The sequence below is a fragment of the Condylura cristata genome, unplaced genomic scaffold (assembly GCF_000260355.1).
Source record: "Condylura cristata isolate star-nosed mole 26May11 unplaced genomic scaffold, ConCri1.0 scaffold00011, whole genome shotgun sequence".
Lineage (NCBI taxonomy): Eukaryota > Metazoa > Chordata > Mammalia > Eulipotyphla > Talpidae > Condylura > Condylura cristata.
In genome coordinates this window covers 38153873-38168884 of record NW_004567112.1, presented here as the reverse complement: position 1 = coordinate 38168884, position 15012 = coordinate 38153873, and the positions used below count along the sequence as shown (strand labels likewise).

Here is a 15012-nt window from a genome sequence, read left to right as displayed (position 1 = left end):
GGCGGAGACGGCGGCGGCGAGGCTGGGGCCAGGGAGAGATCCCCGGGGGAGAAGCGCCCGAGCCGGGCCGCGGGAGCATGTGGGCCCGGAGCGGAGCGCGGGGCGCGCTGCTGCTGGCGCTGCTGCTCTGCTGGGACCCGACGCTGAGCCACGCAGGTAAGGAACGAGCTGGCGAGGGGGCAGCGGGACGAGGGTACCCTCGGCTCCTCACTCTGGGCCGAAGTTGAGGTGGTCGGTGCTCGTCGAGAAAGCGTTGGGGTGCCCAAGTTAGCAGGTAAATTGTTCTACCCACCAAAGTGGGCGATGGCGCAGCCACCTCTCGGGGTCTCTAACCAGGAGGGTCGGACCCGGTGTGTTCTGAAAAAGCCGGAAGCTTGCTGCCCGGTCCGGGGAGGGTTGCGTCTTCCCTGGGACGGGTGTCCGAGTCGGGGTCCAAGCCTTGAGGGTGGCTCCGCTTCCGTGGACCCCTGGTTCGTCGCGCGCCAGGCTGCGACTCCGAGAGAGAAAAAACCCCACCAAAAACTATCGCTTCTTGGCTAGGTAGGCGCTTGCTGCCTCTCGCCGGCAACTTCCTAGTCCCGGGCCCGGCTCGCCCCGGCTCCAGAGCGCTGCACGGCCGGAATCTGCAGACGGGAGGGAAAGAGGGAGAGACCGGCGGACCGCGGGGAGCGCGGGGTTTGCTCTGCCTGCGGGAGGAGGGTTGAAGGGCTTTGGCCAGTGGAGGCAGAGGGCTAAGTCCTGCGCAAACCGCTTTACCCGAAATCGTGTAAGCTGCGGTCTTTGTTGGGGGTATAAGGAAGGTAAGAGGAATGGAAGTACCTAGTGATCCTGCCGAGTTTTCTTTTTAAATGGGTCACTGGTATTTTCTCTGTCCTGGAAGCAAAGTGCGCTTGTCTCTGCACCCTCCTACTCTGGACCTAGCAAGATGCCATAAGGTGGGCCCATGAAATAATTTCTCTACCCACGACCCACAGCCACCACCACCATCATCACCCTTCTCCCCTCCCGCATGTGCTCGTCTGCAGCTGGGCGGGTCGCTGCTAACAGGGCTGCGATTTCCCAGGGATGAGGCGCACACCCCGGACTCGAGTCCGGGGAAACAGCCAGGTGGTCAAGGCTCCCCGCGCCAGGATCATCCTGGCATGAGCCTGTTGAGGCTGTGAACGGGGCAGGAAGACTGATGCAGAAAGTGGGTAAGGTGACGCAGTCCTCCCCCCTCCAGCTTCCCCTGCACAGTAGACATCCGCTCCCCCTCCCCCTCCCCCACACCTATAACCAAAGACTCCTCTTTCTGAAATTAATGATTCCCACGGCCAGGGAGTGAGGGATTGGTTTTAGCACATCCCCCACTTTTTTTTTCTAGCCCTGTGTTGTAAAGTTACGACACTCAATCATTTGATCCAAGTTAATTATGATTTGGGCAGACTCTGGTATTTAAAGGAGTGTTTTGAAGTTGGACAGTAATGATAGGAGAGGGGGCAGACTGCTGAATGACCAACCTTGTTTCACAGAATGCAGTTGGATGTGGGAGGTGCTGGGCTGGAGTGCAGCTTTCTGGTTTGAGGGTGTTTTTGTGGGGGGTTGTGAAGGGTAGTGTGAAGTCTCTGTGAATGACATATGGGCAGGGTTGTACCTTGGGAAGCTATTTTTTGTGCCAGCAGGGCAAGGGGATCACAAGTAAATACCGAGGGCACTGGGGGTGGTGACTCTGCCTGCTTGGCCTCAAGTTTCCTGGCACTTGAAAGTGGGCTCAGCCAGTGAGGCTGGGGGTGGTCTGCCATCCGCTTAACAAAGCACACAGCCCCCACCTTCCCCAGAAGAAGCCCCAGGCCCAGGACTTTGATGGATTTGGGCATGAACAGTGCCCAGCCAGAAATGGCCTCTAATACCGGGCTTTGATTTCTCACCATCAGCAGAACCCGTGTTGGAATTGTGCTCATTACTTCGCCCAGCAGGGGCTGCCTGCCCACCAGCCTGGAGAGGGGCCAACTGGTGGGGTCCGCCTGCAGCCTTCCCTTTGCCCAGAACGTGCGGCCCTTAGAAACTGCCTTCAGGAGGGAGAACATGCTCCTTCCTCCTACACAGCCCTTTTTCTCTAATGCCAAGCACAGAGCAGATTTCAGAATGTTCTGTGGGTCTTCCCAGTGGATCCCTCATTACGGGGAAAACCAAGGCCGAGGCTTGGCCTTTCTTCAAACCTTGCCTTCTCATGACCTTAGATAGCAGACTTGTACGCAGTGCTCAAGTCCAGCAGCCAAGCGGATTCAGGCCACACTGGACTCTTTCTTGTGACTCCATCCACCCCTTTGTCTTATCAAGCAGAGCCGGGAAGACTGTCTTTCCTAGGAGGGCCCTTTCTGGGGGTGTACAAGTTTCCCTCAAGCAGCAGGCTCCTCTCTGTCCTCCCCCACCTTTATCCACAGTGAAATAGAAATGAGTTCCATTCACAGCACCATGGGATCTTTTAAACCATAAAGGTTGATGGTGGAGAAATCAAACCCAGAACATAAAACCGCAGACCTTAGAAAGAGATGTCAGCAAGTGATGGACCAAGACAGGCCACTTCAAAAGCCTGGGAATCTCCCCCTACTCCACCCCTCAGCTTTTCCCGGAGTTTTTAATGAGCCTTTCTTTCCTTGGCCTCTGGCTGGGATGGTTGAGAAGGAATCAAGGTGTCATGATAACACTTCTTTTTAAGGTGCAATTAAAAGTTGGAATTTTCTTAGTGTCTCTCTCTTGTGTGTGGGTGGGTGGGGAGGGGGTTTTGAGGTGACCCAGCCTTGTCTCCCTTTACACTGTAGCAAACACTCATCTCACTTAAACAAATGGAAAATTAAGAGTAGCTTAATGGGTTTTCTCATTAAAGTAAAAGTAGGGAAGGAAAGGAAATCCGAATGCAGTTTTCCCTTCCTCCTTTGTCTCCCCACTCTCCAAACTGGGAATTCTGTAGGACCGAACCACTCCCCTCTTCTCCAACCCTGGAGCTTTGGGACAAGCCCTGGCTTGCCTGAGGTTACACTGGGACTGAGGCAAGAGAGCTGGGATTTGAACTCAAGCCTGGCAGACCTCAGTCAAGTCCTGGCTCCTTTATTCCCATAGGGCAGCAGACTGGCCAGCTTGGGTCTGGGGTTGAGAATCTGAAATCAAGACACCACCTAAGCAGGCAGCCGAAGATAAGGTTGGTTTGGTATCAGGTTTGATTGGGACATGTAGCTGGATGGGTGGAAGATATTGGGACCATGGAACCAGAAGTGGGGAACATGGCAGGGCCAAAGGTCAGGTCCTGGGAATGGGTAAAAGCCCAAAGGCAGCCCGATCCCTGACCCGCCCCCCCCCCAACCTTTGAGCTTCTCAGCAACTGCCCGAAGCCTTCCCCAGCTGGGATAACTCAAGCCAAGCTCCCTTGACCTGCAGACTAGCCACTAGCATTTCAGAGTTCTGCCGCTCATGTGGAAGGTTGAATCAGAATATGTATAATACTTGCCTTTTACTTTGAAATTTCGAGGGCTATCTCCTCCCATCTACTTCATTGTTGGTTTCTCCTGGACTAAGTGACCCTACTTCTGGCCATCAGGCCCTAAAAAGAGGTCTGTCTCTACCTCCCTTCCCTACCCCACTAATGTCTTCTGTGTGGACTGCCTAAGACTTTGGGGGGTGGTGTGGGCTGCCAGACTTTGATTTGAGGCTGGAGGAGCAGGCCCTTACCTTTCCAAGTGCTTAGAGAACAAGGGTAGTGGTTCTCAGCGGCCTTCCCAGAGGCTGCCAGCTCCCCCAGTGATCGTTTGAACCTCCGAGGTAGGCTTATGTAGAAAGGAGACAACTTGGAACCCACCGAGGGCTGTAGAAACAGGGTTGTAGAAACGGGAGGAGAAACGGGGTGACAGGTCAGCACTTGGGACTTGGTGGCTTGGAGCTGAGGCGCAGAGAAAAGGTGCTGCCTGGGCTCTGGCCCCAGTGGGGAGAGAGGAGCCAGGGGCAGCCCAAGCCAGAGCTGGGCTTCTGTGGCCTCCTCCCCCTTCTCACCAGTTTCCTAAACAGTTTCTACAAATGGAATCATTAAAACTGTGAAGGCAAAATGAAACCAAACAAGAGCTTTCTGTGCATTTCTCCTTTTTTATGGAAAAATTTTTAAATAACCATAGTTAGAATAATACAAGGGAGGTCTTGGGATGGCCATGGAGGGGGGAGAGGGAGGTGGCTGCCGGCCTCCCTGGGAATCTGTGCATTCCACCCTTTTGATTTGCTTATGGATTTGGGGCTAAGCCTGGGCTTAGCCAGGTAGACCCCCCACCAATGCCTTGAGAATGTCTCCTCACCAGATATTTTTTTGGGTGGGCCTCTCCTCTCGCCCTTTTAGAGGAAGTCCTGCCTCCAGGAGCTGGCCTTGGCTCCTCCATGTGAGTTGGTGGTGTTCAGGATTCGAACTCCAGCCTGGCATTGCCCTAGCCGCTGCACCCACGAGACCGAGCTGCTGATCCCAGTGGCATCCCTTTTTCTCCAATCAGCGGCTTAGGCGATGCTGATGGCAGCTGAAAACATTTGCTGAAGTGCAAGCTGTAGATATACCACCTCCCTGCCCCCACCCCACCCCTTTCCTTTCCTCTTCCTTCTCTCCAAAAACACTGGGTTTCTGGAAGCTCCAGAATCACGGTGGAGTGGGGATTCTCCACAGCTTGCCCAGCTGCCTAGCAGTTACCTGGGGGTTGTTCTGCAAAGCACCTCAGCCCTGCTTGCTCAGCCCTTTCTCCAGCGGCTCCCTCTAGACCCCCTCGTCTGCAGAGTAAATGAATATGCAGGATCAGACTGGGGGCTCTCTGCCACCCCCAAGCCAGGCCTCAGAGCATCTCACCTCCCCACTCCGCTGCCCCAGCACCGCACAACTTCCCGCTCAGTTCTGTGGGAAGGCAAGCTGTGGGGGTGAGAATGTGTATTAAGGAGTATCTATGTGTGTTTGTGGGTGACAATGTGTATTAAGGAGTGTGTGTGTGTGAGAATGTGTATAAGGAGTGTGTGTGTGGGGGGTGAGAATGTGTATTAAGGAGGTGGGGCAGAGGTGGGAGTGTGCATTGGTAAGGTGGGGTAGGTGCGTCCGCTGGGGTGCAGGTGTAGAGGTAAAGTGTGCAGAGGTTGTGTGAAGGGGAATGGGTGTGTGTGTTGGGGAGAGTTGTGCTTTTGTATATGACGGTGATACGCGATACAGATGGCCATGTGTATCTTTGGGTGTCGGGGGTGGACAGTGTGCATATGGGTGCGGCTGTGGTGTGTTTGTGTATAAATACGTATGTGTAGTGTGGGGATAGTGAGTCACCACCAGGCAAGGGAAACTCCATCCATTGCATTTTGTGGGGGTTGTCTGTTGGGGGTGAGCCCCAGGGTATTTGCCTTTCAGCACTAAGGAGATCTCATTTAGCCCTGTGCTGGAAGTTGTGGGCATGGTTTGGATTAGGTGCCAGGTTCTGGGGTAGAAGGGCAGAATCTGGCTTCCTCTGTGGAAGGCAGATGGGCCTGTCTGCCCGAAGGCTGCTACAGACTGGCCCTAAAACCAGCTCAGGAGCTTGGGCGACTGCCCCCAGGACAGGGGCTTGCACCCTGAGTTGTGTACTGCAATCAGCTCGCAGCTCACCCAGACCGGTGACCGGGGCTGTGATGTGAAGATCTGCTCTGTGAGCTGGGTCAGGCTCCTGCTCCACCCCTCAAGAGGCCTTGGGGTCTCCTGGAATTCACTGAAGAAAAGGCAGACAGAACTTGAGTAAGAGGATCCCTAGTGGAAAGGAACAAAGATGCGCATGGCAGGGGCTGGGACTCTCCATGAAGCAATTAAAAAAGCACAGACAGACACATGCTCCCAGGACTCACTGTCCTTCCTGCCTCCTCAGTCACAAGTGATCCCCCTGCTTTCCCAGTTTGCTCGCGCTGAGGCCTGCCACACCAACTCCAGGAGTCCTGGAAGATGTGTTGTTGTGGAGCAAGGAGCCTAGCGGCATGTGCCAGCCCTACCCGTGTGCATAGACCTGTACAGATTATAAAACCGTACAGATTATAAAACCCTCTCGTGTGGGGGACCTTACCCCACTTCGTCTTCGTAGGGATCCACTAGAAAAGTGGATGCTGACTAGGGACCCACATCAGAGCCAGAGCAACTCTAGCCCAGGCTTAGGGACATTATTGTCTATGCCAATGCTGGAGTCCACTCCAGAACCATACATGGCCTTCAGATCTCAGATGCCAAGTGAGGACGATGACAATATTTGCAGAGTCGGGGATCTCGGCCAGGCCTTGACCATCTCCTTTTCAGGTCTATCTAAGAGAGCATGGGATGGAACTAGTTGGCTGGGGAACCTGGGCAGACACCTGGCCCCAGACCTGTCGCCTGCACTTGGAAATTGACCCTGCCGTCTCAAGTGGTAGCCAGCCTCCATTGGAGGGGTGTGCCTAGGGGACTCCCCCTTCTCAGCTACTCTGGCAATGGGCTGGGTCCTTTAGTGGGAGCTTGAGAGAAAAGGATTTGTTACTCTTTGATTCTCTCGCTGTGGTTCTTGAAGGATTGAACCTAGAAAATGCTTTTACACACTTGCAGGGTTTATATTAGGGGCAAGAATATGAGGTAAACGTCTCTACTTGTGCCATGCTCCCACAGAGAACGGATAAGAAAGGAAGGGCGGGATTTCAGCCACTCCCATCAGCCAGTAAGAGGGGAAGCCTCATTTTTTATCACCACTTTAGGAACCCCATCTTCTACACCCCCCCAGGGCCTCAGCTGCAGGTTTAGAGGGTACACTGGAATCCTGAGGATAACATAGCCTCTCAGCATTGCCACGTACAAGCTCTGTGACCTTGGGTGACTCGTCTAACTGTACTTGGCCTCAGTTTCTCATCTATAAAGTGGAGAAAAAACATGGTCTTCACCAGTTTATTTTGAGGACCACGTCACTGATACGCGAATAAGCACGTAGCATGCAGGGTTCCTGGCACATAGGAGCACTCAGGGAACATCCAGGTGCCTCAGGAGAGAGCTCTGTGATGCCTGAGCCTTCTTCCACTAGGAGAGTGCAAGTTGGGGTAGAAAAAGGGAGTTCAGGGCCTGGAGGCTCACAACTCCTGGCTCTTTTTCTGCTGTGTCAATTTGAACTAGTACCTTCCCCTCTCTGAACCTGGCTGGTTTTCCAGCTGTCATTTCGGGGTGGGGGAAAGGTAGAAGGATAAGGACTATGGAGTGTTTTCATGTGGTTCCACCTGAACAGGCCCCAGCATCCAGTAAGGTGCAGAGGTAGCCAGGGCCCAAACCACTTGTGTTTACAGAGGCCCCTCCGGGAAGTCAATATATTGACTGGAATGCCCTTGTGAACATTATGCAGCCCCAGAGCTCTCTCTCTCTGAAGTCATAAATCACCCTCCAGGACTTCAGTCCCTTTTCCCTGCCCCGTAAGAATCTCCTGGCTTAGAGACTGGGTGTCCCAGCACCAAGCAGTGCCAGAGGCAGAGAAGGATCTCATTGGCAGCAACAGCCTGGTCACTAAGAAGGCTCCCTTCCCTGACCTACCTTCCCACCCCTCCCAGGTTCAAGAGGAACCTGGTGGGAAGAGACTGCCAGACCCTGCCATTCTATCCACTGCTTTGTTTTTCCAGGTTGCAGGGTGACTGAGTTTGGGTGGGGAATAAGGAATCCTGCCCTAGATTGGGTGTCAGAACATTGTTCCAGCCCTAAAACTTGGTGTATGTACACATTAATTCAGTCTGAGCAAGTACTGGGTACTAGACTCAGAGGTAGGCAAAGCATAGGCCTAACCTTGAAATGGTGGGTTTTGTGTCACTTCTTGAAGCATAAGCATTGTGCAGGGCCTGTGATGCTGGGCTGTGAGAGGAATGTGTGATGGAGGAACAGAGAGGAGCCCCTTCAAGGATGAGCCAGAGGTGTGTGTCCTAGGAGGCATCTGGTATGGTGCTTAGAGGGCAGGCTGTGCAGATGACTTGACTTTGAATTCTGGCTGTGCCACCATCTGGCTGTGTGACCTCAAGCAGGTTGCCTGCCCTCTCTGGGCTTTAGTTAACTCATTTTGTAAACTGGGAGCAGTCTTAGCAACAGTTCTCATTAGATTGTAGTAGAGATGAATGAGCTAATGCATATGTCTCAATCTCAGTGCATGTGTGTGTTTGCATATTTTAAAGAGCCCAGTAACATTCACGGTCATCATCAGTCTCATTAGTGGTGCCTAGTGTGGGTTTATGACAGAAACTGCTTAAGAGTTGAGAGAAGTCGCCAATGGACCTGGGTTGCTGGTGAGGGAAGGCTTCTTGGAGGAGGAAAGGATGCTACTTAAGAGGCCTTCAGAGGATGAGCAGAGTTTGGACAAGCAGAGAGGGCATTCCTGCTAGGAGAGGTCTATCTGAAGGTGGGGGCTGGTAACATCTGGAACAATCAACCGAGGGAACAAATTGAGGCAGTGACTTGTAGCTGGTCACGTAGCAAAGCAAGGCCAGAAGTCCCTTAGTACCAAGTCCCTTAGAGCCAAGTCTTTGGAATTAAAAGGATTTCAATCTTGCCGAATGCCTGAGCCAGGTGGTTTGCCCTCTGATCCTCAGCGTCCCCATGTGTTAGGTGGACGACGGAATAGCCATGTAAGATGAGACCACACCTAGATCCTGGCACAGAGGAGGTACGCCATTGATTTCCTTTGCCTTCTTTCCTTCCTGCCTCTCCCCCAACCTCCCCAAGCCCTGGCTGGGGCTGGGCCTTGCTTTTCTTCCTGTACATCTCTGGGCAGAAGAGCAGGGCCCAGAATCCCTGGTGGCAGCTTCCAGGTTGACCTGAGAGCCAGGCAGAGAGCAGAAAGAAGAAGGCTGTCTTTTCTGGTTCCTGGTGCTCACCTGGGCTGGTAAATCTCAGGAGGTATCCTCAAGGTCTGCAAGAAATGCCTTTTGCTGAGATCACCCAGGAGCCTGCAACCCCCAGAGGCTCCAAGTGGCGTCTGGAGGCATTACTGGCATCAGGAGACGGAGCCAGTGGAAAGCAGCTCTTGTAATGTGATCAGAGGCGCCCGCCTGCCCAGCCTGGGCACCCATGGAGGATGCAGACCTTACAAGAAGTTGAATCAGAAATTCCAGGAAAGGTGCTCCAGGTCCCCTCCCCCACCCCACCTTTGGTCATTGAGTGGCAGGGCAGAGTGAGACACAGAAGGAGGGAGAGGGTCTGCTTGGGGTTCGTGGCATGAGGCAGCCTGGCATGCTTTTCCCCTTGTCACGAAGCCAGGGAGCTGCAGTGGGAAGCAGTGTCAGTGGGTGGAAGCAGGATGCGGTGGGAACAACTGGATCGTGAAGAGAAAACTGTGGCCCTGGGTGACTGGAGACCCTGGGGATGACTTGGACTTCCCTGATGCCTAGCACTGTGCCTGGACACAGGTGCTCCCTCAAGACTGGACAGCTGGAGGAATGAGGAGCTCCCAGTCCGGCCTCACTCCCCGACAGGTTGCTGTGGTTCAGGCACTGCTGTGCCTTGGGCTTGCTGCTGTGGACAAGTAGCCAAAGAATGGGCGGATTCCTGCCACTTTGTGACTCTCCCGCTCCTGTTTGCCCACCTCTCCACGCTCGTTCTCTCCTGCTTTCATCATCATAACTCTACCAGGCATGATGGAAGGCAAGTCTTCAGGGGTCAGAGCCCCTAAGTAGAAAAGAGTTTATTCACTAAGTTCTGTGGAGCCACAAAGAATTAACCAATTACTAGGGTCAAGCGCCCTCGGTACCTTTGTGTGAGAAGCATGCTGGCAGGCTGACTGTTGCCCTGGTAAACTGTGCTTATCTGCCAGGTGGCCTTCACAAAGCTGAGTTAGTCAAGGCCCATTCACAATGTTTACCCTGTGTATTCCAGGCCCACTGATGGTTTCCTTCCACCTTACCATCGAGTGACCCAAGAGAATGTCTATTCATCCTCTGACTCTGAGGCCTCGGCGCAGATATGTCTGAAGACTTGTGGGCAGGGTCTGACCACAGGCCTCAGCCCTCCATAGCAACTGCCTCCAGCTTGGCACAATCTGGGTTTGGTGCAGGGGAGCAGTTTTGGCTGCTGGGTCTATAAACTGAGCCAGGCTTTCTTGGCTCTGCATCTAAGATTAACCACTGGGAGCATCCTAGGAGATTAAACACCCCCAGGCCCTTGGCCGAGGCAGCAGCAGACCTAGCCCAGCCACCACCTACAGCTGGGCACCTGCCGGCCCTTGCTGTGAGCCCCTACCCCAGGCTGATCTGGAATTCCTGCCAGGCAGTCCAAGATAACTGGGGCTGTACATAGGACCCCTGCCGCCAATCTGATCTGAGTCACGTCTTCCTACTGATGTACCCCACTTCTGTATACATCACAGGGGTGGAGGGGAGAGAGAGAGAGAAAGAGAGAGAGAGAACAACAGAAAGCTGAGGAATTGGAAGCCTGGATTGGGATCCCAGCCACGTAGCTAATCTGTTGTGTGCCCTTGAACTAGTCCTTTTCTCTCTCTCTCTCAGCTTCAGTGCCTTCATCTGTCCAAAAAAAGGGCCCACCCTGGAATCGTAGAACTGAGTTCAAGTCCTGGCTTCATCACTAGCTGCGATTCCCTGGGTCTGCATCTCCTCACTGTAAAATGGGGGCCCTGGCTGACTGTTAGGAGATTGAATGAGCTGGAACATGGTCAGTGAAGGTCCATTTCCTCTTCTTCCTGCTTAGAAGGAAACCATCCACAAATTGCAGGTTACGCCCCCTCTTCCTTTCTAACACTCGCATCCTGACACGGGGAATATTAGACATACCCTTCAGGATGGCCCATGGGGTGATGAGGCGATCTCCTGCGGCTCACACGCCTTTGGAAAGAGGACCCGACTGGGAATCTAGATGCTTCAACTCTGCTGACTGTGTTGAGCAAGTCACTCATCCTCTTTGAGACTCAATTTACTCAGAAGCTAAAGGAGTAAAAGAAACTGAATGCCCCTCACAACCAAGGGAGATGGGCACACCCAGATGGACACACCCAGAGAGGTGCTTTGGAAACTATGCTCCAAACTCCAGAAGCTGCTAATCTGAGGTGGAGTCAGGCAGCCGTGTGCCCTGACGTCAGGGAGGGGAGGGCTGGGCCCTCTGCTAGTGGGTGGGTCCTGCCCTCTCCCTGTGGCCTGGCTGGCACGGCTGTGGAGCTAGATGACAAGAGTTTGGGTCGCTTCCATCCCTCTCAGTGCTCCACACCCCAGAGCACAGGAGGCTGGGGTGCCACGTCAGGGAAGGTTAGTGTCGGTGCTAGGTTGATGTGTCCAAGCCAGCACACCATCTGCCATGCCCACCAGAAGTTACATAATCCCTCGGCTGAATGCCCGTTCTTAGAAAACAGGGCATGCTGGGCTAGCAGGAATAGAGGAGTAGGGTTTTCTCCCCTATGCTGTGAGTTCCCTCACAGCCCACCACCGCCCTGACCAGTCTTCGTTCTCGAAGTTGCTCCCACACTGTCGGGACACTGAGCCACATGTGCCAGGATGGCGTGGAGCTGGAAGCTGAAGGTGGAAGAGGAACATGGCAAGATCCTGCCAGTAGGCTGGCAGCGCTCTCCTGCCCCTCACACCTTTCCACTGCCAAGTGCGGATGGGGTGGGTTGAGAAGGGCAACTCAAGCTTCTGGAACTAGGGTAAAGAACCCCCATCCTCACCCCACCCCCACCAATTCTTATAAAGAGTCGTTCCTCTTACAAAATCCTCTCAATTAAGAAGCATTTTACTATTACTTTTTAAATTTTTTTAAAAATTTATTTATCTTCTACATCATTCTTCATTTTGTGCATTTTTTCATCTCAGTTGTAATCCCCATGGACTTCCCATCATCAGTTCCCCCGTGTGCCATCACCATTGTCCCGCCCCAGTTTTGATCCTATTCTCCTCTCCACCCTCATAAAATATCTCTGGTTTACAGTTGTTCATTGTTTTTCATTTTTACTTTATTATAATTGTTTTGTTTTGTTTTGTTTTCCTGATCCCTTATGTTCTTGCTATAAGTGAAACCATCAGTACTTTTCTTTTTCTTTCTGGCTTATTTCACTAAGCACGATCCCTTCCAGCTCCATCCATGTCGCTGCAAAAGGCATGGGTTTGTCTTTTTTGATTGCTGAGTAATATTCCATTGTGTATAAGTACCACTTTTTAATCCAGTCATCTGTTTTCAGGCATTTGGGTTGATTCCACATCTTCCCTATTGTAAATAGAGCAGCAGTAAACATGGGGGTGCAGGTGTCCTTTTGAGTCAAGGTTGTTGTGTCCTTTGGGTTGATACCTAGGAGTGGGAGTGCTGGGTCATATGGACTTTTTACTATTACTAAGTAACAGCAAATGATCCTACCTACCTACCTAATATGTGCCACCATGACAAGATTTTTGGCATCACCAACAGGATTGAGTGCTGTCTCTTATTTGGTAACTGTGTGATGTTGGCCAGTCAACTTTTCTCATCTCAGGTTTCTCATCTGTGAAGTGGGAATACTAGAGCCTGCTCCGTGTAACTGTCTGAGGGTTGCATCATGGTAGTACTCGTGATATAGATAGATCGCAAAGCTCAAGAAAGGGTCGCTGTCACCACTGGTATCTTTTTTTGTTTTTTTCTTTAAGCAAATAATACATAACGGCCTTATTTTAGGGGTGCAAATTTGATTCAAAGTTAACCCGTTAAAAACATTCCAAATTAATATCATATCCCATATCCCATATAAACCACATGATTATCAATGCCAAAAAAGTCTTGGGCAAAATTCATCATCCATTTGTGGTATAAACACTGAAGAAAATAGGAATAAAATGTACTTTTTAGTATCATAAAATATATAAAGCCTTGGCCTACAGCCAGTGTTTATTTTATGAGGAAATGCTAAGATGTTTCCATTAAAGCTCAGGAATAAAGCATAGATACCTACCTAACCTCACATTTACTCAACACTATGCTAGAAGTATTAGCCAAAGTAACTAAATAAGAGTAACCAATTAGAGATAGAAGAACACTTAGGAAAGGAAAACTATCCTTACTAAATATTAAGACACAACTGTAATGCCTCTATAATTAAAGCAGTATAGTATTGGTGCATGAATTGGCAGATCAGTTGAAGATAAGAGTACAGAGTTAGGCCCAAATGCTAATGAAGATGTATTATATGGCAAAGGTGAGAACTTTGGTCACTGGGATGAAGAGACTTTTTTATAAATGGTGGTGGGACAACTCAGTAGCCATTTGGAAAAAGACAAAGTTTCACATGATACAGAAAAACTCCAAATGAGTCAGGGATTTAAATGTAAACAGCAATATCATGCAAGCAGGAGATGAGACTTTCTTTTAACATTGGGGTCAGGAAAGACATTGTCATGATCATTTTTCTTACATAACTAAAAAAAAATAGACAATAAAGCATCCTAAGGAAAGTCAAAAGACAAAATATTTGACGAACTGGGAGAAAATGTTTATAACAAAGACCACAAACAAAGAACTAATATCTCTAATAGACAAAGCACCTGAAATATTGAGGGGTAAAGGATTAAAAACCTGATTTTTAAAAAAGTAGGAAAAATATATGAATAAACTATGCACAAAATAAAATATGACAGTAACCCTTAAGCAAAAAAAAAAAAAAAAAAGTTAAAACTCCCAATTCTAAAAACAAGACAATTCTTCTAAGGTAGCACTTCTCACCTGTAAGGCTGAAAAATAAAGATTTTGATCAGACATTCTATTGGGGAGCCTTTGAGAAGCAGCATTTTCAGACATTGTGGCTAGAAATGTAGATTGGTACAGTCCTTGGGATAGATAATGTGGCGATACCTAACAAAAGTACTTATACTCTTTATTTTTTGACCCAACGATCCTACCTCTGGAAGACTTCCATTAAGAGACACCTTTATCAGTACAAAAACATAAGTGCCCTGGTGATTCATTGCAAAATTTTGGAAACCACCTGAATGCCCCAGAGAAGAATTGAATAAATGACAGTGTGAGCATGTACTGGAGTACCATGCAGCGATGAAAAACTAATATGGAGAGCGTCTCAGGACATCTTGACAAGTAAAAGAAGCAAAGTACAGACTAAAATTGATAAGATGCTACTTTCATCTAAGAGAGAAGTAGATGTGAGACTCAGTCCCAGGCTTCTCATTGTCCTTTTTTTTTTTTTTAAGATTTATTTATTTGTACAGAATTGGGGTACAGGCCAGAGATGCGGAGGGTGGGAGGATTCACCAGAGACAGAGTGGGGTACAGAACAGGCAGATAGATAGATCGACGAAATACACTGCTGGGGGGAGCAGCGGGAGGGTCAGGAGAGGTCTGCCACGCCATGTGGTCACCTCCGGGGCGGGCGGGGATCGAACTCATGCGGAAGTGGCTTAAGCTCCTTTGTGCTGTGCTTTAATCCGCTGTGCCACCAGGGAGGGCCCTCTCATTGTCTTTTAATGGCTTTTGGAATACATTGTTTCCTCCACAGTTGCCCCTCTCCACTCTACTTGTAGATCTATGCAGGGAGCCCTGTGTAGGGTGGGGGCTAGACTCCCTGAGCTACCCCCAAGGAAGGTAGAGGCAGGATCCAAGAATGCCATCCTGCTTTGAACGGTGACTTGGCTCCATGTGCTCCCGAGCTCTTCCCGGCAGCCCTCTGGGGCTTGATTTCCTCTTCTGTAAAATGGAGGAAGAGAGCTATATACCTCGCTCTTCCCAGAGTGTCACAGTTAGCTTGTGTGTGTGTGCAAAGGGCCTGTCACAGTGTGGAATATGACTTTACTTAATATTTACCTACAGGGCCTACAGGTTGTTCCTTGGGTACCAGATAGCCTTGGGTCCCCCTTTCCAGCCCTTTGCAACATGCGCACACATGTACACATACCTCTCCATTCTATGCAGAGCTAAGGCATGATAGAAGACACTAGGTGGCTGCTCAATTTGTTGTCCTTCACCTTGACCTGCGAGGGTCCCATCCACATCAATCCATCTGCATGCCAGGGATGTTACAGGCCCTGAGCCCCTAAGCCTACTCTGGG

The 15012-nt window shown here is 50.8% G+C and overlaps 1 protein-coding gene across 1 annotated transcript in view; it reads left to right on the top strand.

Annotated features, from left to right (window-relative positions):
- The first annotated feature begins 48 nt into the window (after positions 1-48).
- UNC5B (unc-5 homolog B (C. elegans)) overlaps positions 49-15012 on the top strand; it is an 81184-nt gene continuing 66220 nt past the window's right edge. The window contains exon 1 of the mRNA XM_004680798.2: positions 49-156. Coding sequence (XP_004680855.1) covers positions 78-156 — 79 coding nt within the window. The 5' untranslated portion in view covers positions 49-77. The remainder of the gene's footprint in view (positions 157-15012) is intronic.